At 53.1% G+C, this 26,204-nt stretch overlaps 1 protein-coding gene across 5 annotated transcripts in view; it reads right to left on the reverse strand.

Moving 5' to 3' along the window:
* Window positions 1-26,204, reverse strand: part of DPP6 (dipeptidyl peptidase like 6) — a 1,028,806-nt gene that overhangs the window by 122,310 nt on the left and 880,292 nt on the right. For all 5 annotated transcript variants that reach the window (XM_033408228.2, XM_033408227.2, XM_033408230.2 and 2 more), the window contains exons 9-10: window positions 9,452-9,606; window positions 7,850-7,947 (exon numbers count right to left, since the gene is read on the reverse strand). In XM_033408228.2, coding sequence (XP_033264119.1) covers window positions 7,850-7,947; window positions 9,452-9,606 — 253 coding nt within the window. The remainder of the gene's footprint in view (window positions 1-7,849; window positions 7,948-9,451; window positions 9,607-26,204) is intronic.

Consider the following 26,204-nt stretch of genomic DNA (forward strand, 5'->3'; position numbering starts at 1 on the left):
GAGGTGGTGGTGATGGTGGCAATGGTGGTGGTCATGATGATGGTGATGAAGATGGTGGTGGTGGTGATGTGGTGGTGGTGGTGGTGGTGATGATGGTGGTGACGGTGATGGTGGTGACTGTGATGGTGGTGGAGGAGGTGATGGTGATGTTGATGATGGTGGTGATGGTGGTAGAGGAGGTGATGATGGTGGTGGTGGTGGTGATGATGGTGGTAGAGGAGGTGATTGTAGTGATGGTGGTGGTGATGATGGTGGTGGTGGTGGTGGTGGTAGTGATGGTAGTGGTTGTGAGAATGGAGGTGGTGGTTAATTGTTGACGGGGGTGGGGCTCAGGTCATTAGGAATGAAGACCCTGTTTTTCTGTGATGTTTCCATTGCTCTGATGACCTCTGTCTTGTCCCTAATCCTGAATAAAGGCTTGCACTGGATCGAATATACCAGTCTCTCAGGGAGTCCATACTTCCTACAGACTGGGCAGAAAGAAGCTGCATTTCCTCTCGAGGTCAGAAGACGGTGCATCACGGGCAATGCACTTGTAGGAGGAGCCTGGAGGCAGCGGCGCCCCCGAGAGGGCAAGCTTCCTGGGAATGTGCGCAGTTAGAAGCGACGAGCTGCACACACACATATTGATGCGCTAGGTCTTTACAGAGTCCCGGGTGAGAAAAAAGACACAGACGTGCACACACACACAGGCAACAGTACATTTTACAAACACTGACGGGGAAAAGGCTGCTCAAACACAGTTTAAATCGGTGCCTAAGAGGTGGGGGAGCATGAGGGTAGAGAATAAAGTTGAAAAGCACAAATACATGAGAACTCTTGCACTGACCAAGGAAGGTGTGCCCTGAACAGGGCACATCTAGATCTTGGTGCTGGAAAGTAAAGTGAATACACGGAAGTGAAATAAAAGTGAGGGGTGGTGGGCGGGAAGAGGCCGTCGCTAGCCCGGAAACATCGGGGACACAGCGCCTGCTTCCCTTCTCAGGCTCTGTGAACAACCCCCTGACGACCTGATGCTGCCAGGCAGTCGGGACGGGCGCCCCGGGCCGGCGGCTGGACCGCATCTGACGGGGTGTTTGTAGGAGGAGAATAGAAACACACATCAGCGTAGCGCAACATGTCTTCAGCATGATCCTGCTGGGGATCTGCTGCATCTTAATTCAACACCCAGCTCAGCAGCTCCGCAGGGGCCCAAAGAAATCATCAAAAAACACCTGCTTTTGTTTCTGTCAGTGCAGCTGGGCTTCGCTGTGAAATGGTAGAAACTGCAGGACCCGCGGGCATACTGCTTTCCACTTAGATTCTTCCACCCACGGGAGAAGCTGTGCCTGCGCTTCCTGGAGAGGCTTGGGAGGCAGCACCCCCACTCCCCTGGCCCAGTGCCAAGGGTCACCATCCTTAGTGGCCTCAGCTCTGCTCTGGCATCGTGAGTGGCGGGGCTGTGTGTGACGCCCTCCCTGGCACTCGCCACCCATGCTCCCGCCACGCTGCACACGACCACTGATCACGAGGCGCCGCGGTACCTGGACTCGAGCCACAGGTGGAGGGGCCATCACGGGCCTAACCCACCACCTGGCACGTGCCGATGCCAGTAAGAGTTTCCCAGGGCAAGGATTTGGGACCCGGTCTTCATCTTCGCCTGAGAACTCTTGGAGGGGAGCTCAGGCTGGATGACAAGCAAACAACAGAAGACGGGAGTGAATGGCATAAAGGTGAGACGGCTGACAGAGGAAACGTCTGACTTCTTCCTGTCGATGGCGCTGACCAGCCTGCTGAAGTGACCCCTGGCCTTCCGGAACTCTCTGCATCTTTCCGTGGAGGCTGTGCGGGGAGGGAGGGGTGACCCCGCCTGGCTTGAATTCAGGGCCCCCCTCAGGCTCTGTGTGGGTCCTCGGTCCCGCCTCTGTGGAATGGGAGAAGGTGGGACCCAGCTCCGGCTGTGTGAGGCCCCCAGGGGACACAGCCACCAGCCCAGGGGACACGACAGCCACACCCTTGCTCCTGAGGGCAGGGCAAAGGGAAGGATAAGGGTGGGAGCGAGCAAATGGAGACGCCCAGTTTGGAAGGAGAAAAGGAGAATGTAAATAGCCCTAGGGTCACACACAGTTTTATAATTCAATCCACAACCACAACTGGGCCTCACATCCGATCCAGGAACCGCCCGGCACCCTCCCAGGTCCTGGAATATCCCTCTAGCCACGTCCCAGTGCGGCCAAATCCTGCCTGGGCCTCCAAGCCCTCCTCCCCCGACCCTACTCTGGATCTCTCACTCCCTCAGCAAAATTCTGAGAAGAACTGATGCCTATTTTGTGGCACTTACGTTTTTACTGTTACATATTTCTTTGTTTGTCCCTGCCTAGATCTTTGAGGACATTATTTAGGTCTCCTTCCTTTTGCCATCCCTCCACAAAGTAAGTGTCTTATTTTTACCTTTTCTAGATTAGTTCCTTTAGTGTTGAAGGAAACCAGAATATGTCACCCCCAAATATGCCTTTTTGACATGAAAATTATTTTGGGCTGAAGGCAATTAGGAAGCAGCAAACCCAAAAATCTCCCCCTTTTCTGCCTGAAGGCAGGAAATAGTCTCCTCTTCCTGGAGACTGACTCTTACTGGCCCAGAGATGCACCGGGGAACCTGCAAGTACACCTTCCTCCACTAGGTCCTCTGGTTTATTACCTTCCCACGGCTGCCGCCCTTGGAACCCTAAACCTGCTTTCCTTGTCCTGTTAATTCGCTATGAATTTATTGTTCCTGGTTGAAGTTGCTGTAAAAGCTGTAGTTGTAAATAGATGCTTTGAGCTGTTTTTTGTTGAGATTTTTTCCAGGTGATGTGCACCGCACGCGTGAATGAACTGGTTTTTTTCTCCTCTTGTTAATCTGTCTTGTTGTGAGAGTCCCAGCTGAAAACCCAGGATGGGTAAAGTGTGGTCTCCCCTGTGGCATCCTGTATTTGAGACAGCAGGATGTCAGCAATGGCTAAATATTTTAAAAGTTTTGGTTCTTAGAAAAGTACTAGGATAACCAAAGAAATCCATATCTTCAAGAATCCTATTGAAATAGGATTTTTGTTTTGTTTTGTTTTTTGTTTGTTTTTAACATGTATATACTGCAGTTTTATTTCAATTGCACAAAGTTCACGTGTAGGAAATTTAAGTGAAACAGTACAGTAAAAATAGCAGAGAACCAAAAACTCTAAAAAAGAAGTACACCTAAAGCATGAGAACTCAACATTCATTAGTGTTTCACCTTCAGTTTTACTGACACTTGATGCTTGCAAATTTTGAAACAAACTTTGAGATCATAATGACTATTCTGAAGAGATTTCAGCACCAGCACTAAGATTTGTACATTCAGTTGGTTTGCAACTGACTTGTTAGCCATTTACATAGTGTACAGCACAGATTTGTCACAGGTCAGATCACCTTCCTGTAATTAGAAAGGATCCCCTAAACTGCACTCAGCTTAAGACATCCAATGTACAAGGGCACGGAAAGCATCATAATAATGTGGCTCCAATGAAACAGCATTTTACTGGCTAATTTTTTTTTGCGGTACGCGGGCCTCTCACTGCTGTGGCCTCTCCCGTTGCAGAGCACAGGCTCCAGACGCGCAGGCTCAGTGGCCATGGCTCATGGGCCCAGCCGCTCCGCGGCATGTGGGATCTTCCCGGACCGGGACACAAACCCGTGTCCCCTGCATCGGCAGGCGGACTCTCAACCACTGCGCCACCAGGGAAGCCCTTTACTGGCTAATTTTAAACTTAATTTGCCCATTCAGCAAAGGTTTACCAAGCTTGTACTACACACCAGGCCCTGCTCCGGAACTGGAGATCGGGCTTTGCACAAAACAGACAAAATCCCTGCTTCATGGAGTTTTATGTTCTAGGTGATGGGCGGAGAAGGGACACAGGAATAAAGTGTGGGGAACATCCTGCTGGGATTCCTTCTGTGAAGAAAACTAGAGTGGGGCGGGAAGGGTGCTGGCCAGGACCTAGGGCACCTGCGGGCCAGCTGTGTGGAGGAGCTTTGCGGCAGAGCCAGGCCCCGGCCACGCCCCGGATAAGGGGTGAGCCCTGCAGACTTAAGGAGGGTGGGGGGAGGTGGAGTAGAGGCTAGATGGGCATTTGGGGCTTTTAGGCCACTGTAGGAAGTTGGGCTTTTACCCCGGAGAAAACGGGAAAGCGCAGGGAGTTCTGAGTGGAGGGAGCAGTGATCTGACACCGTTCAGGAAAGGGCCCTGGGGGGCGGGAGGGGAGACGGGACAGGGGAGCCGCCATCGGATGCTGGCTACACGGGACAAATACCCTGTGGAAGACACACAGTGAAGTCAGAGGTCTGAGTGCCAGAAGGTCGCTGCCCTGAGCAGAGACTGGAAGGCTGCCCAGAGCAGGTTTCCAGGGGGAACGCGGAATTCTGTTTTCACTGAGTTCACTTTGGGTTGCCATTTAGAGACAGAGAATTTCTCTGAAGCCTGCAAAGAGCAAACGGGATCGCTGCGTATCTTCCCGTGCAATGCCGGGCTTGGCTTGAGATGGCCTGGACACCCCTGTTGGGGCGGACGTCTCCATGGATTTTTGTCTGGTGGGTCAGATACCCCCAAGGTTATAGTTTAGGGCCCCGGGGTATCTGTAACCCCAAAACTTATCCTTACATTTCTTTGTCAAACTGTCACCTAGCTTATCAATGCCTTTTGGACTGGTTCTAACACCACACTGGTTCCCTTATCAATTAATGAGTTAAATAAAATCTTCAACACACGCTCATTTACTTTGCCTGAGAATCACAACCTGGCCAGTTTAAGGGAGATGTTGAGCCGGCAGTTAGAAATGGACCTGAAGTTCCGAGGGCGGGGCAGGGCTGAGTTCCAAAGGGGAGTGTTGTCGGCCTACAGGCAGGATTTATAGCCGTGAGATGGGATGACAGCCCTGTGCTGCGTGACTTATCTAATATTCACGGTCGCCCACAAGAGCAAACCTTTTGATTACTAATGTTCATCCCCATTTTGCAGCTGAGGACACAGAATGGAGCAGGCGAAGAGCACAGAACTGGGATCTGGACCCAGACAAGCTGGCGTGCGGCTGAGCACCAGCAGTTCCCAGTCTGGGACATCTCTGACCGTCACGCGCACCCACTGGGGGAAGGCAAGGACGTGGCTGAGGTCCCCACGATGCAGACGGCAGCCCCCATAGCAAGGGATCCCCCTGGCCCCGAATATCGGCAGGGCAGGGGCGAGAAAGCCTCAGACTTGGGGGGTCTCCTCTTCCAGGCCCCCCACTCGACGTGCCCCCTCTCAAGCCTTCAATCCTTCACTTGCTTACAACCATTCATTCAAGGCCTGTCCTTCCCCTCCATCGTAACCTCCGTGTTTCATTCATGCTAAATTCTCAGTCTAACGGACGCAAATAATAAATGCTCGTTAAACGGCTGCTCACATCGACTGCATGATTTCTGATAGATCTGCGCTCACTCTGAAAAATCCCAAGGCTGTGACGGAGAAGGAGATGAGAAAGTGTGACATTAACATTCTGCGATTTACACTGCATAGGAAAAGCATCACCGCGTTTAGCTTAGGAAACTGGAGAAGCAAAAAACCTGAGGCCCGTGTCTCAACAGCCCTGACGGAGGTGAATTTTTCATTGTCCTTGAAGCTAATCAAGCCTGCGGAAACAGCATCACCAAATGGACTACACGAGATTTTCAATTAACTCAAACAGATGGCTTAAATTTTCCAGGTGACTTTCCATATTAATTCAGAGAGTTTGCTGGACCAGGCCCCAGGAGGCTTGGCACGGATGGAGCTGGAAGAAAACAATGAAATACCTGGGTCTTCCGCAGAGAAGACAAAGCAATAATCGCAACGTTTCTTCTATCCCAGCAAGAATATCATCAGCCAAACTGATTCGACTCCCCGACCAGTGCACACTAAGGACCCTTCCCCTAGGAGGGGCCAGTGCGCACTAAGGACCCCTCCCCTAGAGGGGGCCAGTGCGCCCTAAGGACCCCTCCCCTAGGAGGGGCCAGGGCGCACTAAGGACCCCTCCCCTAGGAGGGACCAGGGCACACTAAGGACCCCTCCCCTAGGAGGGGCCAGGGCACACTAAGGACCCCTCCCCTAGGAGGGGCCAGGGCACACTAAGGACCCCTCCCCTAGGAGGGGCCAGTGCACACTAAGGACCCCTCCCCTAGGAGGGGCCAGTGCACACTAAGGACCCCTCCCCTAGGAGGGGCCAGTGCACACTAAGGACCCCTCCCCTAGGAGGGACCAGTGCACACTAAGGACCGACCCTCCTAGGAGGGACCAGTGCACACTAAGGACCCCTCCCCTAGGAGGGGCCAGTGCACACTAAGGACCCCTCCCCTAGGAGGGGCCAGTGCACACGAAGGACCCCTCCCCTAGGAGGGGCCAGTGCACACTAAGGACCCCTCCCCTAGGAGGGGCCAGTGCACACTAAGGACCCCTCCCCTAGGAGGGGCCAGTGCACACTAAGGACCCCTCCCCTAGGAGGGACCAGTGCACACTAAGGACCGACCCTCCTAGGAGGGACCAGTGCACACTAAGGACCCCTCCCCTAGGAGGGGCCAGTGCACACTAAGGACCCACCCCTGTAGGAGGGGCCAGCTGCATGAGGAGGAAGGCTGCTCCAGGGCGGGGAGCGAGAGGTAGCAGGCAGCCCTGGGCTTGGTCTGTCCACCTGAGGACCTCACAGCATTTTACACATCACTGGAGACAGAAGAGCTGAAAGAACCTCGGCAGAATCCTGCAGAGGCCCCAGGCAGATGGGTCCTGCCAAGGACAGCGGTGGAAGCCACCACAGGAGGAGTCCACGCCATCACGGACCAGTGGATCCAAGTGCCCATGTCCCTGCCCTGCGCTGGGCCTGTGGAGGAGTAAGAGTGGCTGAGGCCACAGCTCCTGCCAGAAGTTACTAATAATGGAGAGTTTTGTAACTGAGTAGTGAAGACTCAGGCTGGAGTCACGGCAACATGTGGGCTGGATACTTGCTGACCCTCAGAATGGATCGTTCTCCACTTAACTGGGCCCACGTGTAGCCTTGCAGATCTGTAAACGGGTGGGTCCTGGTGCCATTCCCTTCTCCTTCTGAGTCTCCCATCAATACTCTCAACAGAGCGAGGTCTAATGCTGATATAAGTGGACTCTGGAAGTACAGCCAGTCCCCAGACTGCTTGAACTTTGGGACAGAATGAAATTGATGTTCAGACCCCTTTACAAAGATAGATTTTACTCAGTTCTTTTGATTAGGAAATAAAATCCACCTATAGCCCTTAATAACAGGACAGTTGCCTTTGTCAACATGTTCCACCAACTACACGGTTGTTATACCAACTGGGAGATTTGGTTTATTGGAACAGGATTCACCACTCAGTTCCTGGAGCTGGCAAAAGACAGTAACGCTCTAAAATAATGCTCTGAAAATGGCGCGCCATTCACAAGAGGTCCGATTACATGGGTTTTCTTGGGAAGACTGCATCTGTCCATCCGAGGGACGCCCTCCAAAGTCTGCCACGTGCCAGGCCATGTGCTCCCTCTGCACGTGGGTGGTTGACCAGTCCTACCTGCCCCCCACCGCCCCTGAAGCCCAGCCTCCAGGGCGGAGAATCTGGGCCTGACCTGGGCCTGACATAAGCCAAGAAATAGTAGCATTGGTTTGACTGGTGTTCCCTTCCCAGAAAAACCAAATCATAAAGCAGTAAGGAAAACTTCAGAAAATGGACCTTTTTCTTGGATGTTTAGATTAGCAGGAAAATAAATCTGAGCCTAAAGAGACCATGTAAATGGACACTGGTTTCATTATTATCGTCTTAACATAATTGAGGAAAGGGTGCAAACCTCATCCGTGGATCGTCAGGCGGCATCATCTCCAGGTCGTGCGTGGGTCCATTTAGGCCAATGACGTGCAGGGAGATACTGGGGTTTTCACATCCAGCCTGGGAAGTAAAAGGGGACAGAGATGTGAGTGAGCCACCTCCCGCCTGGACTGGCCTGGGCACTACGTCTGCCAGGAGATTCACAAGAGGCTCAGCGTGGGGAGGACGGTCCTTTAAGAGGAAGCTGCTCATGCCTGCTCCTCCTCCCTGGACAAGCACTGGCCTGGCAGGGCAGGAAAGACAAGGCTGCTGGGTCTGACGGCCCAGGCACCTCTGCCCCCACAGTCGAGATGCTGGGGTGAGGGAGGGACTCAGGCCCACACAGGGCAGGCATCAGGTGGGTCACCAGCTCATGCCTCCAATTTGGAAGTGGGCGTCTGAATTCTGTTGGCCAGAATATGCTGATTTTCTATTAAAACGTGAAACCCCAAATGCTGAGCCATCTGGGCTTTATAATTCCAACTTCAGAGCACCTGTCCCAGAGTTCACTGTAAAATCAGGGGGCCTGTACCTTTCTGGATTTCAGGTCATTACATCACTCCTGGATTGGGGGGGCCCTCATAAAAGGATTCACCAGGGAAACCATTCCATTTCTAGGTGATCTCTGGCTTCCAGCCTCCTGAACCGTGAGAAATAAATGTCTGTTGTTTAAGCCACACAGTCTGTGGTGCTTGTTATGGAGCCTGAGCTGACTGATACACCTGGTGTTTCCTTTCTCTGGCTTGGGACTCTGGGGACATCACTGGCCTCACTTGGACATTGTCGCCTCTCTTGCTGCAAACTGTAGGCTGGCACGTCCCATATTTCTGGTATACACGGCACATGGCATCAGCTTCCAGAGCCCACTGATGGCTTGGAAGCCGAGGCCCAGGGCTCACTGGCAGAGGCTGGAGGGGTCCTTCCAAGGCAGCCCCAGGTGGACGTGGGGACCCTGTCACCAGGTGGGTGCAGGCAGAGCTGCGTCCACTCTCTTGGGCACCAGCCTCTCTCCAACTGAGTGGGCGGTAGAGGTTTCGGCATCAGGCCCTCCCTTCACGCCAGGACGCTGTGATTTGCTAACAAAGCGGGCTTTGGCTACCCGTCCCCTGCCCCACTCCTGCAGCCTCGCTGTTCTGCTGGCTTTTTGTGGGAAGCAATTAGAAACAGTATGGGTCAGAACATGACCAAGGACAGAACAGCCCAGGCCCAGGGGACCAGGCGCAGACAGGGGTCCTTCTGACCTCCCAGAATTTAAAAAAGGAACTAGAGGACAGGGTGCCCCCGAGTGGGCAGTGTGAGTTTTTGTCACCACAGACTCACAAGGGAGGTAATGTATTTTGGTTGCAATGAAGCTTAGACAAATGATTAACGGTAGCTGCATTATTTAAAAGAAAGTAAACCTGCCGACAAATTCAACTGAGCAAAAATGGGAATTTAATGCAATGTAATGGGAAATAATTAATCTTGCCTCTGTTTACTGCACTGCTCATAACACATCTGATTATCACAGCTCCACGCTGGGAGACGGCTGGGCGGGGGAGCTGATGAATAATGCAGAGCTGTCCTGCTGCTGCTTCCCGCCTACCTTGGGGTAGTGGTAGGACTTCACGGTCGGGTAGGCGGAGCCGGTGTAGGTGGGCAGCTCCATGACCGGCACCCGGGAGTCGTTGATGGTGGCGTAGGCGAGCCGCGTACCATCTGGAGACCACCAGTGGGCGATGTGGGTCTTCAAAATCTCCTCTAAGGGAAACAAACAAAGCAGAGGACTGTGGATGGCATGGATGGAGTATCGGTCAGCGCTGCCCAGGCACCACGGGAGCTGGACAGAAAATCACACGCCCCCTTGGGGTCACTTACAGCCTCTGAGGAGGCTTTCCTGTGCCCGGGATACACCTTCATCTCAGAGATGCCTGGTCTGACCACCAAAGCCTAGCACAGCAAAGCCAGTCAATCAAACCCAATCAATCAGGGCCCAACCGAACAGAGGCTAACTGTCTAAAAACCATTTTGGGGGGCACAAATTTGAGTACGATGAGCCCAGCAAGTCCTTTCTGATTGACTTATTATTGTTCTGTTGTGGGTTATTATTTTAAGATGATCAGAAAAACAGAATTAGAGGAGATACATTCACTCTGAAGCAGGGCACACCCAGGCAGAAGCAAGTGAGCAAGTAAACTGTGTTGCAGGTTGAATCCCAGAAAATCGACTTGCAGGAGATGCCAAGCGGTCGTGCCGGCACACAGACCCCCTCACGCATAGCCGTGCAGGAGGGGAAGGCGTTCAAAGGCCAGCAGGCTCCTCACTCTGAAGCATGGAGGTGGTTTCACTCCACATGGCAGAAGCACAGAATGGCCTTCTCTTCTACGGGACCAAAGAGGAAACAGCAATCCTCTCAGGCTTCCACCAGGCGCACCCGTCACTCCTGCCCGCCCCAAAGAGTCTTGGCTAATTAGAGTTTTGACTAGGGATGAGTGCTGTAGGATCTGTTATCTATTCTGGAAAGAACAATTCTGTGTCTTTTGAGCAAGCCAAGAGAAGACACCTCCCAGGTACAACTCATCAGAGTGCTAGGGTCAGAGGAGCATCTCGGTGCACAACGGCTCTAAGGTTCGCGGATTCCTCCTTGTACATGCCATGTATTTTTATAAACCAAATCCCCCTAGGTTTGTTTTTAAAATAAAGATCGATACAGCTCTATAATCACATACTGTGAGTCCCATTCAACGGTCGTTATTAGGTGTAGACCATAAACTGGCTCTGTGAGCCTGTGGGGACAGAAAGGTAACTGAGGCGCCTGAGAAAACAGTGAGTGCATCAACCACACAGGGAATGATGTGAATCGGAGCAGAGCCAAGGGGTGATGGCCACTGGAGGGAAGGGTCACAGAGATGAGAGAAGCAAGGCAGCAAGGCCAGGAGCTGGGCCAGCCTGATGGCCTGGCCAGGGGGGCACAGGGATCTGTCGGCTGCAGGACAGAGACGGCCGGGGGCCGGGGGGCCGGGGGGCAGGGCCGCATCAGTCAGGGCCCTGCTGCAGTGGCTACAAAAGCATTCCACAGCCAAGTTCAGGACTGAAAGTGGGGCACTGCAACTCCTTCTCCCAGGAGACCGGCCAACCAGGCAGTCTGTCCCTCCATCACTGGCTCCACTGGCCTGGTTTCTTAGTGGGACAAGCCCCCATGTTGCGTGGGACCCGCAGCAGCAATGCTAGGAGTCAGTCCCTTCAGAAAGTGCTGGCCTCCCCCTAAATAAGTCTCCCTGGCCCTCCGCGGGCTTTCCTCCAGGCCTGCCGGCAGCCTGCAGGGACCCTGATCCACTGTGACCCGGGGCCAGCACCAGACAGTAGAGTCTCATCCGCCACGAAGCCCCTGGCATATCTGACTTCCCATCACCCAGACACATCCCAGGCCGGCAGCACAGCTGATCAGTGAAGGATGGTGAAGGGGCCCCAAGTCCTGGGTTCTGCCCCTGTCCTGCCATTGACCGCGGAGGCCCCGAACAAGCCCCAGCTGTCAAACAAGGGGCACAGCTGCTGCCTCTAACATGTCCTCCCTGACAGCGTTTTGTGACCTTGCGGCATCTGAGAAACGACTCAGAAGCTTCTGCAGAGCCGATACAAACCCAAAGGTCTGCTGGGGGGGGGGGGAAGAAAAGGAAGTCAGCCAACTCTCCATTGCTTGTAATTTTCCAATGTCTTTGGCGGCCAGCAAAGTGACTTTCAGGTGCGGGTGTGGAAGGCAGTGATTCAGAAATGACTTTATCCAGCACCACCTGACTTGTCTGGCCGGCGCGTGTGGGACAGTGAACAACAGACTCCAGCAGATGGTCTGCTGGAACAAACAGGCACCATTGGCCATGCAACTTCTGGGGGATTCTGCTCAGTGGCGTCTGTGCTGCAGGGACATCAGGGCACGAGGGGACATCAGGGCACGAGGGGAATCACTGGGAGTGAGCGGGACACAAGGGTCAGAGGGCCAAGGAGGTGGCGTCCACCTGAAACCAGCTGCGCGAGCCTGGCCACGGCTCTCACGGCGCATTCATTCACGGCCAGAACATCCCCACAGAAAAGCGGTGGGTGCGACAAAGCCTTCTAGAAGAGGCAGCACCGCACAAGAGCAAGCAGACAACACAGTCCCTGCTGACACAGCTCTTCTGAGGCTTCCCTTTGACCCCGAGCGACCTCCTGAAATGGGAGGAACAGCAAATCAGCAGCCTGGGGGGGTCCTGCCACCTTCATCCCCAGACGGGCCCAGGGGTGCAGGAGGGCACTGCTAGCTCCTCATCCACCTGTCATGGGCCCACCTCATTTCTAGAACTTGCCCTCAGACCGAAAGGAAACGCTCCTGCTTTGGTCTGGTCAGTGCAGGGCAGGGGGTCACAGAGGCAGGGGTGAGAGAGACAAAATCAGGGGAGAAGGGAGGCCTGATGCTGGGCTGACAAGTACTATTTCTGTCCCTTCTGTCAGCAGATGCCAGAGTATTTCCATTGAGCTCAATGCACTGCTCAGAGAACACAGATGCAGAAAAGGACCACAGGCTTCAGACAATAAATGTGCTGGTCAGAAGGGAATCTGGAAACCACACAGTTCAGGGATGACAAATATCTGGTGTGTGTGTTGGCAAATGTTCCTTTCAATTCCATCCCACAGCAAGATGATCACAAATAAAACAGAAATTCCTCCGTGCCAAAGGCCGGGCCACACACAATGGGTGGCTTCTGTTTATTTTCCCCAAATGCCCTGTAACACACTGTTCCTTGGTGTTTCTATTTTCCTGTGAGTTAGCTGCTCATTAAAGAGATAAAGTAAGGATAAGAAACTCTGGGGAATGAAAATCGTGACACTTTTGTGTTAACTGAGAACGTCCCTATTCTCCACATGTTCTCTTCAAGCTTCTAGATTCATGAGGCAGTTGGCTTAAATGCCATGAATCAAATGTAGTTTATGGATAGAGTTTTGCAGGGGAAAAAAACCTATTTCATCAACTAAATTAACTGCATGAACGCTTGGCTTGGAACAACAGGAGAAACTTGCCTTTCTGAGCAAGTACAAATAACTCGTGAGAACGGGAGGATACAGCTTTCCTTCCACCTTCCCTGTCCCGTCCAGGGACCTTCTCAGAATCAAGTAAGAAAGATACATTTGGGGACATTCACTTGAAGAGGCAGAAATTTTTATCCATGCAGCTTAAGCTCACGGCAGGATCTGGGCCCCTTTCCCTCACTTCTTGGCATCGTATCTCAAAGAAGCCAAGTCCACTACGTGAGTTGTCATTCACGCCACACACGTTAAGGGCATATCCACACCCGGAAGGACAAAATCCCCTTCGGGTTCAAGGTGATGAAGGCCAGTCCAGCCAAGAGGAGGAATTCTCGAGTCTTCCAAATGCAGAATAAGAGGGGGCCCCCAAGGTCGGTCCACCACAGTTGCTCGGAATCACTTAGGGAGGTTCTCAGGGAAACGCGGGAACGGTGGGTGCTTTCTGTCACAGACGCTCGGGTCCACTCCAGGCAGTACAGTTAGTATATACTGGGGTGGGGGAAGGGCACAAGCCCCTTTTAAGCAAAAGCTCTGTGGGTGACTTTCGTGTACTTGCCGGTTAATATGTCACATCTGATCAAACGGGCACTGCATTGTGGAAATGCATGCCTATGGTCTGCTGACAGAAAAATGTCACCTGCCATTTCAGTAAACAAAGGATGCTGTTGCCTTAAAGCCACCAGCCACTGCAGCCCACGGTGCGCCCTGAGGGGAATTCAGGATGGAGAAAAACAGGATACTGGCCCTAGATCGTGATGATGCACATCTAGGAATAATTTCAGTGAGACCAGACTCCTGCATCTTCCCATACATAGAAAAGCCCTACAATCATGAACTTGAGATGTCTGGTTTTTGTGATTAGCAGTACTTTTTTGATATTTGATCACATGATTTTTTTCAGCAAAAACTCCTGTATATCCCGGTTCCTCCCTTTCCTCTTTGGAACAGTCCCTCAGAGCTATCTCAGAGGCTCTCTCCCAGGCTATAGTCCTCAGTAAGGCCCCTGATTAAGACACAACTTGCATCTTTTAGGTTGTGTGTTTTTTTCAGTTGCAGGTCTTATTAGCATATAGAAAACAGGCTTCCAAATTATTTGGGGGGGAGTATATATACCTACTTGAACAGAAGAAGAGTAGGTTCTGCTTAAAAGTTCGTTGTAGGTTGAACTGTGTCCCCCTAAAAGATATGCTATCCTAATCTCTGGTACCCATCCATGTGACCTTATTTGGAAATGGGGTCACTGCAGATGTAATTAAGATGTACATTAAGATGAGGTCGTATTGGAGGTGGGCAGGGGCCCCTAATCTGATATGACTGGTGACCTCATGAGGAAAAGTAAAGAGACACAGAGACAGACAGGGGACAATGCCAGGTGACGGCAAAGGCGGAGAGTGGGGTGATGGGTCTAAAAGCCAAGGAACAGCAAGCGTGCCACCACCAGAAGCTGGAAGAGACACCCTGATTTTGGACTTTCAGCTTCTAGAATTGGAACACATCTCTGCCGTTTAAAGCCATCCAGTTTGTGGTCTTTTGTTATGGTAGCCCCAGGAGTCCGCACAAGGTCATGACTGTGTTGGCTGCCACAGAACCAGCTGCTTGCTGGGAGAACGCTGGTAGGAGAGAGTCAGCTGAATTCCGCCCTGAAACTCAGCAGGGTGAATTTCTAAGCCAGACCTGACAAGGATGGGGGGTGCCCACTGGCCTAAGCCCTAACAACAAGCTGGCCTGGACCTGGCCTCCTCCGCCCCCGGCACACATGCACACATGCATTCACGCACTCACACACACGCATCTGATGCTGAGTGTGCTGGGCTGCATCCTGCAGGCCCTGGCACGGACCATCCCAGCCTCCAATGGGCGGATCGAGTTGGCTTGTCTCAGCTTCCACCCAACATGCTGGGGACCTGCTGTGACTGGGACCCTTCCTGAACCCCAGTCAGATTCAAGGACACTTTTTGGTTGAACACATACTTAACATGTGCTGGACCCTGCTGCAAGCACTTTGCATGAAACAACTCATCTGCTCCTGACAGCCCTCCCGGCGCTAGATCAGCCCCTCCTCTTGAGATCTAAGCGCCTGCAATCACACGCCAAGGTTCCGCCCGCCCTCCTGGCCCGGACCCGGCGCGTCGCTGCCGAGCGCTCCCCGCACAGTCTTCAACCAGGAGAGTCACCAGCAATCACCACGGGGACACAACAGCAGCAGGAGTCTCAGAGCCAGGCTCAGGGTCAGAGCCACAGCCCGAGGCCTCCTCGCTCCTCAGACGGCCGGCTCTCCTGCCCGGACCCCTCTCCTGCGCTGTGCCCCCCCGAGGCCCCACCACGCCCCACTGTGTCTGCTCACGCCTGGCAGGGAAACCTCCACCGTCCTTTCCTGAGCCCGATGACCAACGAGTGCACGTGCGCCCGAGGGACGTCATGTTTTATTCTACAGCCTTCCCCCTCGCCACATAACTTCACTTGCCTTTGCTAATCTTGGATACTCACAAGAACCCTGGATTAAGCCCCTTTTTACAGCTGAGAAACTGGAGGTTGAGAGAAATTAACTTGATGGAGTTGAAGACTGATGGCTCAATACATCCTAAACCCTATGCTAGAGCACTGGAGAGATGAAATTCTGTAGTCTGAAATGTAGTAAACAAAATATGACCACCACTCCCACCCCTCACCCAGGTGAGCAGAAACCTCAGGACGGTAGGGCTTGGGGACACAGGTCTCTTTCTTTTGGGGGGAAATTAGAGAAAGCCCTTGGGGAGGTGGCATGTGACCTGTTCCCCAATAACCCATCATTTCTTTTAGGAAAGGAAGCAATGAATCACAGCTGGGCACATGGTCTTCCAGAATAAAGACCCTTCCCCGCCTCCTGTGTGTAGCGAGGGGAGGTGTGAAGTCAGGTGTGAAGGGGGGAACTCTTGTCCATGGGCTAGGTCAGAAGGTCTGAGTAACTCCAGGTCCTCCTTTAAAGGAAAGGGGGGTCCACTACTGCCTTTTCCCTGACCTGCTGGCTGGAGAGCAGACACGAGGTGAGACTTTGTAGACCAAGCAGGTGGCAAACACCACAGTATGGACCTAGGGGGTCCAGAGTAGGTCACAAAGTTCCTGAGGTCCTCAACATCAGACAAATCCACAGAGTTAGAGCCGTAGGTCAATACCACTCGCCAGTAGAAGACAGAGTGCCAGCCATCTAGGGGGTCTGCAAAGGACCCGCGCCCAGGAAAGGACACTCGCTCATCTGTCTTCCGACAGCACTTTAACAAGGAAGAGTGACTTCTCCTTCCATTCGCAAGCTGAGGCTGGACCTGCAATCCCCCAGGGGGCGACCTCTGCACCAGATGTCGGAAAATGGGGGTCCACAGGGGTGATGGAGGGTCGTGCAGACCTGGAAGGGCGTGGGGAGAGGCAGCGGGGCGAGACAGTGGGTCACGCGAGGCCGGGGACAGAGGCAGGCTTGCGTCTCCCCGACTGCTGCAGCCCAGGCTTCCCCAGGCCGACAGGCAGCACGGGACTGGGTCTGGCTGAAAAGAACCCCAAGGCAGACTAGGGGCCGCAAACATGAGACAGAAGGGAAATGAGAGGCTTCAGAGTCCTTTGGGGAACCTGCTGCCGTGTTCTCTCAGGGCTCTTGCAATGCACGTGCTCCTGCAGGACCGGCTCCTGCAGCCTCATCTTCCTGGGGCAGGCGGGAAGGCCAAGACCCATGTTTATCAGGAGCAGAAGGCTAAATCTGACCACACACACACATTTCTATGAGCTGTGTAGCTCGGGATGGGGGAGGGGTGCAGAGACACTTCTGCGTTCTCTCTGCGTTTCTGAACAGCCAGAGGTCACAGACAGCCCCGCTGCAGCGCGGCAACACTGAGAATGCTCACCCCCCTGCCTCCAGCTGTCCGCCATTTCTACACTTTAGCTGTTTCCCGTGTCTGATGCTCCAGCTTACTACTGGGGCGGGCCAGCCACACCATGAATTCCCTGCTGCCTGGATTTTCTGTCGAGAATGCAGTAGTCAGGAAGCAGACTGTGTTATCTTAGAGATACCATGTAAATTCATAGACTGCCTCCAAAAGCAGAAAACAAGATGTCTCTGAATTTGTAATTGCTGCAGAAGTGGCTAGACCATCGCTTAAAGCAAGAGGTTCACAGGAGGCCTGTGTGTCTATGGCTTCCAAACCCCCAGTCTCGTAAGCTTGACCGATTACCTTTTATTGTTTTTCCCGAGGCCCCGTAGGCTCCTGTGCCACACTTGGTCCGTGAATTTAACTACTGGGTGGACTCATCTGGGGGAGATCTTAGGGTGCACAGTCACTTGGAGTAGACAAACATCAGAAGCATCTTCCAAGGCTGAACGCATAGAACCCTCTTGACGTCATTTTTGGGTTATCAATGCTCTTTGTCTCCCTCGGGAGTCGTTTATACCTTAGTATAAATTCCTCTACTGAGCTCGACACCTTGCTTGGCGTGGCAGACAGTAGTTTCCAAAACTGGCCCTGGCAACATTTCTGGGACTTGACGCTCTCCCATTAATAAGAGGTGAGGCTTTGGTCCCTTCCCCTGGACCCGGAGCAGTCCTCCGCAGCCGCTGAACCAACAGGATGCAGAAGTGGCGTGTGTGGCTTCTAAGGCTGGGTCACGAGAGGCTGTGTGCTCCCGCTCGGGGCTCTCTCCGGCTTGGGCTGCTCCCCGTCGAGACCGCCCACCACACTGTGGGAAAGCCCAGTCACGTGTCAGACGTCCCTGCCAGCACAGCTCGGGGCCAGCTAGCAGCCAGCATCAGCCATGGGACACCTGAGGGAGCGCACCTCCAGGTGGCTCCAGCCCAGCCTCCCAGCTGGTGCAGAGGGGAGAGGAGAGCTGTGCCTGCCAAGCTCTGCCCACCTTACAGGGGCCACTGTTTAAGCCTTTGTATTCAGACCACTGAGAACAACTTCAGCTAAGAAAAGCTTTGAAAAGAAAGATGGCGGAGGGAGGAGGAAACCTGGGCTGGTGTGGTGGGCTCCTGTTCCTGCGTGGTCATCTCTCTTTGGGTTTTCCCTGCTCTCTCCTCTTCACTTTCACCGTGGGCACTTGAGGGAGCTTCCAGCACTCATGCCGCTGCCCTCTATTTACCCGCTCCACGCCCGGGCAGGGGACCACGTGTCAGAGATGTTCATTCATCCAGCTGTCCGCCCACTCATCACTCAGTGGATAATCAAACGTCTAATAAAGCAGACAGAGGACACGCTCAGTGCTGGACACACAGAGAAACTGGCTCTTACGACGTTCTTTCAGTGACTCGGAGAACGAGAACCATGTTTGCTGACTTGTACCCCTCCTCTGAGGAAGCACTTTAGAACGAAGCTCTCAGTCTGAATTCAAGTTTATTTTTGAAGTAGGGGGTCCCAGCGTGGGCCTCGGCCAGGATTCAGACAAATGTGAGGAAGGCAGGAGGTGCTGCTAAGAGCTGGATTTCCCGAGGCTCGGGGACGGGGAGGGAAGAGCCAGCCAGTCTCTGGTCTCTGTGCTGGTCCCGTGGCCCGGCCCTGGGGGCAGAGCCTTGCCTCCTGGGGCATCCTGCTGGCCCCCCCTGCCGGGCAAGAGGGCCCCACGCTCCTGAGCCGCGTGCCTCACGTGTAAGTAGATTCCCGCCCCGCATCCCCTCCCTTACTCTAAATTCCCATGCTGGTGTGAAGGAGGCATTAAGGTCCTGATCAGGAAGATAATCAAGCGATAATCAAACACACGCAAACATCAGGGGCCCTGAGATGGAAGGTGTGCTTTCCGGGGAAAAGAAGCCAAGTCTGGAGAACTTGCAGGAAGGTGAACCCGGCAGGGACACAGGCCGGTGGCTGGAGAAGCTGAAGACACAGGGCCCCTTCTCAGGCCCAATCTTGTGCTCATTATCAGAGTTTTTTTCTGAGGAGGGTCCCCCAGGTCACATGAGCTTTGGGCCCCACAACAGTGAGAAATGTCCTAGTAGAATGAAAAGTGACTTTTGGAGAAAAATCCACACAAAAATAGCATCGCCTAAGAAAATGGTTTCCACCTGCTACTCCGGAGGCCACTTGCCGCCTTGGGGAGACCCGGACCCCAGCTCTGATCCCGCGGCTGGGGACACAGAACACCATCCTGTTTCCTGAGCTCCTGGCAAAGTAACCAGCAGCCACGAGCAGAGGGTGGCCAAGGCTGCGGCAGGCTTTGTCTACTGGAAATCTGTGAGTCTAGACCAGCCTGAAGGCAGGCCCGGGCGCAGTGGGCGCACTCGGGATGTGGCGGGAGGCGCAGAGCAGACCTGGTGCTCGGTGAGGACACGAGCTCGGCCCCCTATTCCTCGGCCCCGGCCTCTCTGAGCATCTCCTGATCTGCCCGCCAGCCTGCCCACAGAGGACCTGGAGGTGGCCTCCAGAGCTCCAAAGCCACTGGCGTGCTGGTGTCAGTGAGTGGGGTCGCGGGCCCTTGTTCAAGGTCAACATTCCCGCCTGTGTGCCCAGGACCTTCTCCCAGTGACCACGCTGAACACCAGCTCCTCGAGCGCTGCGATGCATGCTCTGGGGTATAGAAGAGACTCAGGGAATTGGCTTCTGCCGTAAGGATCTCACACAAAAGGGAAAAGCCTTACCAGGGACCAGGAGAAACGAGACCTGCACATAAGCATCTGACTTCCCTCATCCTCAGGGCAGGCGGCCACAGGAAGAAGGGGCTCTTGCTGCAGAATGACTTTGCCTGCATTTAAAAAATCATGCAAGACCCCAAGCAATGAAGGCTTGTCGGCCCAGTGTCAGTTGTGCGCTGTCTTTGGGTGGGGAGGTCGGGTGCAGGAGAGAAGAGGGAGCCTGAGTGAACTGGGCTGGGCTTCTGCAGACACCATGCAGATCCCTGCAGGGCAGTCACTTCCCCAGGGGCTGCAGGGGAGGGGTGGGTGAGGGCGGGGGAGAGGCTGCATGTGATCCTTGGAGGGACCAGAGGTGGATGGGAAGGACGGTGTCGACCGTGGTGGCAGACCTCGTTTTCCTCTGTTCTGCTCTAATGTTCAATGAGTAGCACGTGTGCTAAGTCAGGTATCACACAGTGCTGACCACTGGGTGGCGGTCGGACGGGAGGGTGACTCTGCCCATCCCCGAAGGCGTCATGGAGAGGGACCTGGAGAGGGCCATGTGCACAGCGTCCTGCCCTACACACGTCGGCATGCGGTGCTCAGGAGGGTGGACCCTGGAGCTAGACTCTTGAGCTTCACATTCTGGCAGGGCCACTCACAAGCTGTGTGACCTTAGGCAAGTGACTCAGTCTTTTGGTGCCTCAGTTTTCTCATCTGTAAAATGGGGATGATAACAGTATCTACCTCACTGCGTTGTCGTAAGAGTTATATTAGTTATTATACATAAATACACTAGCAAGTCCTGCACAACATCTGTTATTATCATGGAATGCACATCAGCCTGGGTCTTTGGAGATTGGTAGTCAGGGTCCCAACTGAGGGAGCAGAAGGTCAAATGGAAGATGAGCCTGGACCAAACTGATATGGCCACTGTGGTACGGCCTTGTGTCTGGTGTGCCTGGGCACCTGGTGACAGAACCAGCTCTCCATCAGGGAAACCTCACTATCGATCACCCTTGCCGCCGGTCCTGGTAATTGGAGGAGAGAAAAAGCAAATGGCTCACGCTCCCTGGAGGGCCCTGGTGGGTTTTCTCTGCCTCGCTGGGAACAGCAAGCCTCAGGGGGTACACTAGCTGCTCAGGGCAAGAAGCGTTGCTGCTTTTTCATTGTTGATTTTGTAAAGCGCTTTTGGGCGCATTTTGTAAAAAGTTATATTGCCTGCAACAAAAAAAACCCCAAACCAACACCACTGAACTCCTCCCCACTTTTCTTTTTTATAATTAATAAGACCTTGGTGAGGACAGTAACGCTAGGAAGACAGGGCTGATCCAGGCAAAGTGAAGAAGAAAGCGGAGGTTACCTCGTCTGGCAGCCCTGACACAGACAGCACTTCGCTGTGACCCCTCCCCTAACCCCAGGTCTGGGCCAATCATTCTTTCCTTCTTCCCATCAAAACTTACAGGCAAAACGTTCACGCGTGTGTGTCCACGTGCATGCGTGTGTGTTTCAGTAAGTTTTCATTTACTCCTCCAAACAACCACTCCAGGTAGGTAACATTATTACCTTTATTTTTCCCTTAAGGAACTTAAAGGGATAAAAGTTTAAATAATTGGCTCAAACGACACAGCTAGTATGTGAAAGGACTATATCTGTGGAAAATACCGAAAGAGACATTTATTTGGTATCTTCCCATCTCCATTCTGCTTTTCCTACCACTCTCCCACCACAGCCCCTGTGCCCACCTGTGATTTTGGATCCTGTGCGTGCCACTGAACATGAAATGAACAGGAACTTGGTCAGCAGATCGCAAATCATCCCCCCACTGCTACTCTCTGCAAGGCCAACTGCCAGGTGGTCAGGTAGCCCCGGAGAGAGTCCGCCATTTGTGCCCTGGCACTGACCAGAAATGGTTTTAAGTTCAGCTCCTGAAATGTGTTCCATCTAAAAGAGAACGTTCCACCACAGTACTCTTGGATAGTAACTTAACAATCTATAATAGTGATTGGTTGAGGTAAGATGTATTATCAACCCCACAGTGATCTTTAATTTCCTTAGACAGTCATATTTTTCTTCCTCGTATTTTGCCAAAGCTGATCATCCTGTTAATAATATTCACAAGAAAGTTAAAAATGACTGACATGCTGAAATTGGAATTTTAATTGGATAGTGACTTAACTACCAACTGAGATTTACCGCCGTTTGTATTTATGAAGAAACCATTTCTTAAAAGTGCTGACTCTATTTTGTCCTCTTCTGAAAGTTAGAATTTTTCCCCACAAAGCAAAATTATAGCCTTAAAATTATATGTAACATTTCTTTTATACATTGACTTCTGAAAGTTAGAATTTTTCCCCACAAAGCAAAATTATAGCCTTAAAATTATATGTAACATTTCTTTTATACATTGACTTCAGCTTTAAAATTAGAAGACGAGAATATTTCCTTTTAGGATGCACTGCAGAAAAAGCTCATTACATTACATATTTTCAAAGAAAATCCTAACAGAGCAATAGTCACCTTAATCAGCCTGAGATAGTCTGCATAATTATTTCTTAATATCAGTGAAAACGTATTTTAAAAATAATGGATATCAAAAACAATGTGTATCAGGAAATTAGGTCTCAAGTTTTTGTATTTATTTCTAAAAAAGAAAGTTAATTAACTGAATTATAAACAGCACTCGGAACAGTTTCCACACCTACTGCAGCAAATTATGAAATAGTCTTGGTTCTATTGTTCAAAGAACGAAAGGCTGCCTTTCGACTTGTACAGATAGATGCTGACTAGGGAGACACAGCTCAGAAATTCGGCGTGAACGACGGGAAGGGGATCCAAGTCACCCCAGGTACGGTCACACAGTGGGCCGCGCTGCCTTTAGCGTGGACGGGAGGCTGCAAAGCTGGCAAATCTCTGAGCTCAGGGCCAAGCCACTGCCCACAGCCCACGCCATCCCCACCTGTTCCCGCCCCCTGAATTTCCCGGTCCTGCACCTGGCCTCAGCCTGCAGTCGCTCAGTGTGCCTCAGGCTGAAGACGCGAGGTCCCAGTTCCAGGTGGGAAGGTGAGCTGTACTCTGCCCCAAGCCCAGACCACGTACCCGAGCGGAGAGTTCTTCCTCCGAAACCAGCTGTGCCCGTGGAGAGGAGAGGACGGAGAGGTGGTGGCAATGGTCCGGGGGAAGCCCCCACTTCCCCACCCCTCCCCTCCCCGCCCCTTCTTTTGAAGCAGCCGAGGTGGTTGCCATGGCCCGAGCGGGAGGGCTCCATGGATTTCACACGGGGACAGTCCTGGGGGGTCAACAGGTGTGTGCTGGTACTACTTGCACACCCAGGCCCTCCCAGGCTGGCCCCTGGCGTGCACCTTCGTGCGCCCGCGTATAATATTAAGCCGAATTACTGGACAATGACACGAGTCCCGTAAACCCTTGCTAAGTCCTGTTTTGTAACTTGGGCAACCCAACAACTTAGGACTACATTTTAGTTCTGCAGTGTTCAGAGGAAGGAAAGGCAAGATTCAGAGTCTGGGCGGGGCTGGAAGAGGGGGAGGGGAGGCCTTGGCGGAGCGGGATCAGGTTGCCCCCGGGAGGCCTCCCACCTCCTGTGTCCAGAGCTGCTCAAATCCAGTGAGAAAGACACCCCAGGCCGGAGGGCAAACATGGTGCCCACACGGTGCGCGGCACACAGTGAGTGCTCAATAGATGTCTTGAACTAGACTAAAGAGAGGTGATCAGAGCGAAGGGGGCCCATCCCGTGGGGTCACGTCCGTCCATAGGGCTTCCCCTGCCTTTGACGTGGACCCTACAGACTTCCCCAGCTCTCTAGCCCAGCCTGCGCGTCCAGGCCCCGGGACAGCCTGAGATCAGAGCAGCACCGACAGGGCATCGTCCCGCACAAGCGTCCTGCAAACAGGAAATGCTCCGCAAGTGAGAGCGTGAGAACTACCAGTGGTGGTGCCACAGAAATACCCATGACGGCCACATTCATGGGGTTTCCCGGGATCCAGGACGGGAGCTGGGCCGAGCTACCCGTCTTGGTCCACGGCTCACTTTCTGGCAAAGCCCCAACCCTGGTTAAATGCTGGTCACCACCAGAGTGACAACTGCACAGTGTCCCCCACTCCTAGGTCCTAAGCACCGCTGTCCCCTACTGTGGTGGCCCGTGCTAAGAGGTGGGGTGAAGGTGTGCTTCTGGGAGGGTCGTGGACACCCAGGGTCAGAAAGGTGAAATGGAAATCGTTCTGTTTGTTACCAATGTGGCATTTTCCGAGAGCAACAGCACAAGCAGCAACAGCCGTAACTCGGCGACAGCCTGACAGTGACCGTGGTGCTGGGTGCTGCACGGGTTACCGCGGATCCACAAGGCGCCACCTCCCACCTCCCAGAGGAGGCGGGTGAGGCTCCTGCCCAGGAATTAATTCGCTGCAGTTCGGACAGCGGGTAAGTGGTGGGGTCAGTCCAGGGCTGCCAGACCCCAAGACCCGTCTCTTCCCACGACACGACTCTCACCGGATGGTCGACTTCACCTCGACAACTGCAGGTTGGCAACCTTCTGAGAGCCTATGATTTTTGGTCCATTTATGGAGTGAAATGCAAATATATACACTGTAAAGCAGACAGCGCTGGAAGGCAAATGGAGATCAGGTGGTTCAGGGCCAATTACAGAGCAGCTCTTCCAGGGGGTGAGGTCAGCTTCTCCCTCCCCGGGACCGACGGGTCTCTGCTCTGGGTGAGCTTGCGACGGCCCCCGGGTACCCTTCCCACTGCCTTCTTCCGGCGCACTCATTCCTAGCTAACCTCTACACTACCAGCTCTAAGTGGAGCAGGAACTGTGAGTTCCCGCGGCCCTGGGAATAATGCAGGGCAGGAGACAAAACTCCAGTTACGAGGAGCTGACCCTTGAGTTAGAGAAGGGCTCCAGTGGGAGTCCCCATCCTCTGAGGGAACTCACTTCTAAGATAAAGGAGATATATTTTAGTTGTGTTTTGTAGGATCAGCAGTTCTCTAATGAATCTTCTCAAATTTGTACAATAGTTGGCTGAAAATTTCAACTTCATTTTAGAGTGAAATGCAACAGTCACCATGAGTTAATTCTCCCTTTGCCAAGATGCAAAGAGCATATGAAAGTCTAAAATCAAGTGAACTCTGCTCTGTTTCCTCTAATGCTTTTTGGCCAAGTGCAGTCCAAAGGAAAGGGGCTGCCAGAATCTCTCTGTGAATAAAATAACTGCAGGTAGAAATTTCCAGAAGCCTGAGAAGAGTGTGCTAGTACTTCTGGGGTTGGGGGGATCTCACAAGGGAGGGGCTTTGTTAACAAGCACCCAACAGGATCAGGCGCCAAAGGACATGAAGAGAAGGCAGAATCCACTGGGGCTGTGTCCTCACCGCAAACACGGGGCTCCCCCTTTCTCCCACGGGGAGGCTTTATCTCCTGGTCAAGGGACGGGGCCTCGGGCTTCCTGGGGGCCTCCAAACCCTACAGAGTTGATCGCCTACAGGTATGTTTTTTGAAGCTGTGCCTCTGGAACTTGGAGGGGAGGTGCCTTGCTGTGAAGACAGGACCCAGCTCAGCACTTTGCCCTGGTCCTCCTCTGACTCTGACTCGCACAATGTTCTCTGGAGCCTCCCAGCCTCGCTCACATGTGCCTGAGCTCAGCTTCTCCCAGTCTGGCTGCTTCTTCTCTTCTTGATAAATGCTGCAGGAAGGACCACTTTCGCAACCAGACAACACCCTGGGCTCTGGGACCAACAGGCCCCATGTGCCCTGAGCTTCACCGTAATCTAGTGCGACGGTAAGGGCAGGTACGTCACCTGTCCTACTAGTGACCCAAAGCTCACCGTGTGCCAGGTACTACGACCACCCTACTGACATCCTAGCAACCGTGGGGCTGCTTCTGTGATTCCTTTTCACAGAGGAGAAAGCTGAGGCCCAGGGACACGGGCAGCTTGCTCAAAGGGAGTGCCAGAGTCTTGACTGGACTCTGGCCTTGGCGAGTGTGGAGTGGACACTTCCCCAGGGCTGTTTCCCAGACTCGCAGGACGGTAGAGGGTGGGGCTGGCTCAGTGTCCAGATTCCTGGTCCACTGCTCGTCCAAACACTGCCGGGGCACGGCCAACCAGGGGCCGAGCCTACAGCCCGTTTCCCCTGCCTGCCCCGAGCAGTCCGGCAGCTCGGGCTACGGCTCAGCATTTGGAGGCGCCATCCGTCTGGGTCACATCAGTGTTACAGAGTCATCTTTAATGAGGCAAGATGCAGATCAGAACAGATGCAGACGGTGAGACAGCGTTTGGGATCATTCCTGAAACACCCGGCCCCGTGGGTTCTCAGTGTTAATAACTGCCTGCCACTACACCCCCGTTGCTGTACAGACTGGAGAAAACCAAAGCGCCGGAGAAATCGGGGTCCTGGAAAACTGCAAAAGACATAAATAACCTGCCTGATGTATCTGTACTCGGAAATAAATGGCCTCATTCTAAATACAGAAAATCTTATTTATTCCCGCGTGCATCTGCAGCCTTTTTCGGTCACTAAATGTTTTATCCGAGGTGCCGAGAGCAGAATTAAATGGGAGTTAAAAAAGAAATCGGCGAACATCAAGCCAGGAGACAAAAGGAGCTTTTACCTCGCCGTGCTCGCAGCCTACCTCGCTCATCAGCACCATGTGATCTGCACATTACTCACCGCAAGCATCTCATCATCATCAGAGCAGTCTGCCAATTCCCGCAAATCAGCACTGGA

The sequence above is a fragment of the Orcinus orca genome, chromosome 9 (assembly GCF_937001465.1).
Source record: "Orcinus orca chromosome 9, mOrcOrc1.1, whole genome shotgun sequence".
Classification (NCBI taxonomy): Eukaryota; Metazoa; Chordata; class Mammalia; order Artiodactyla; family Delphinidae; genus Orcinus; species Orcinus orca.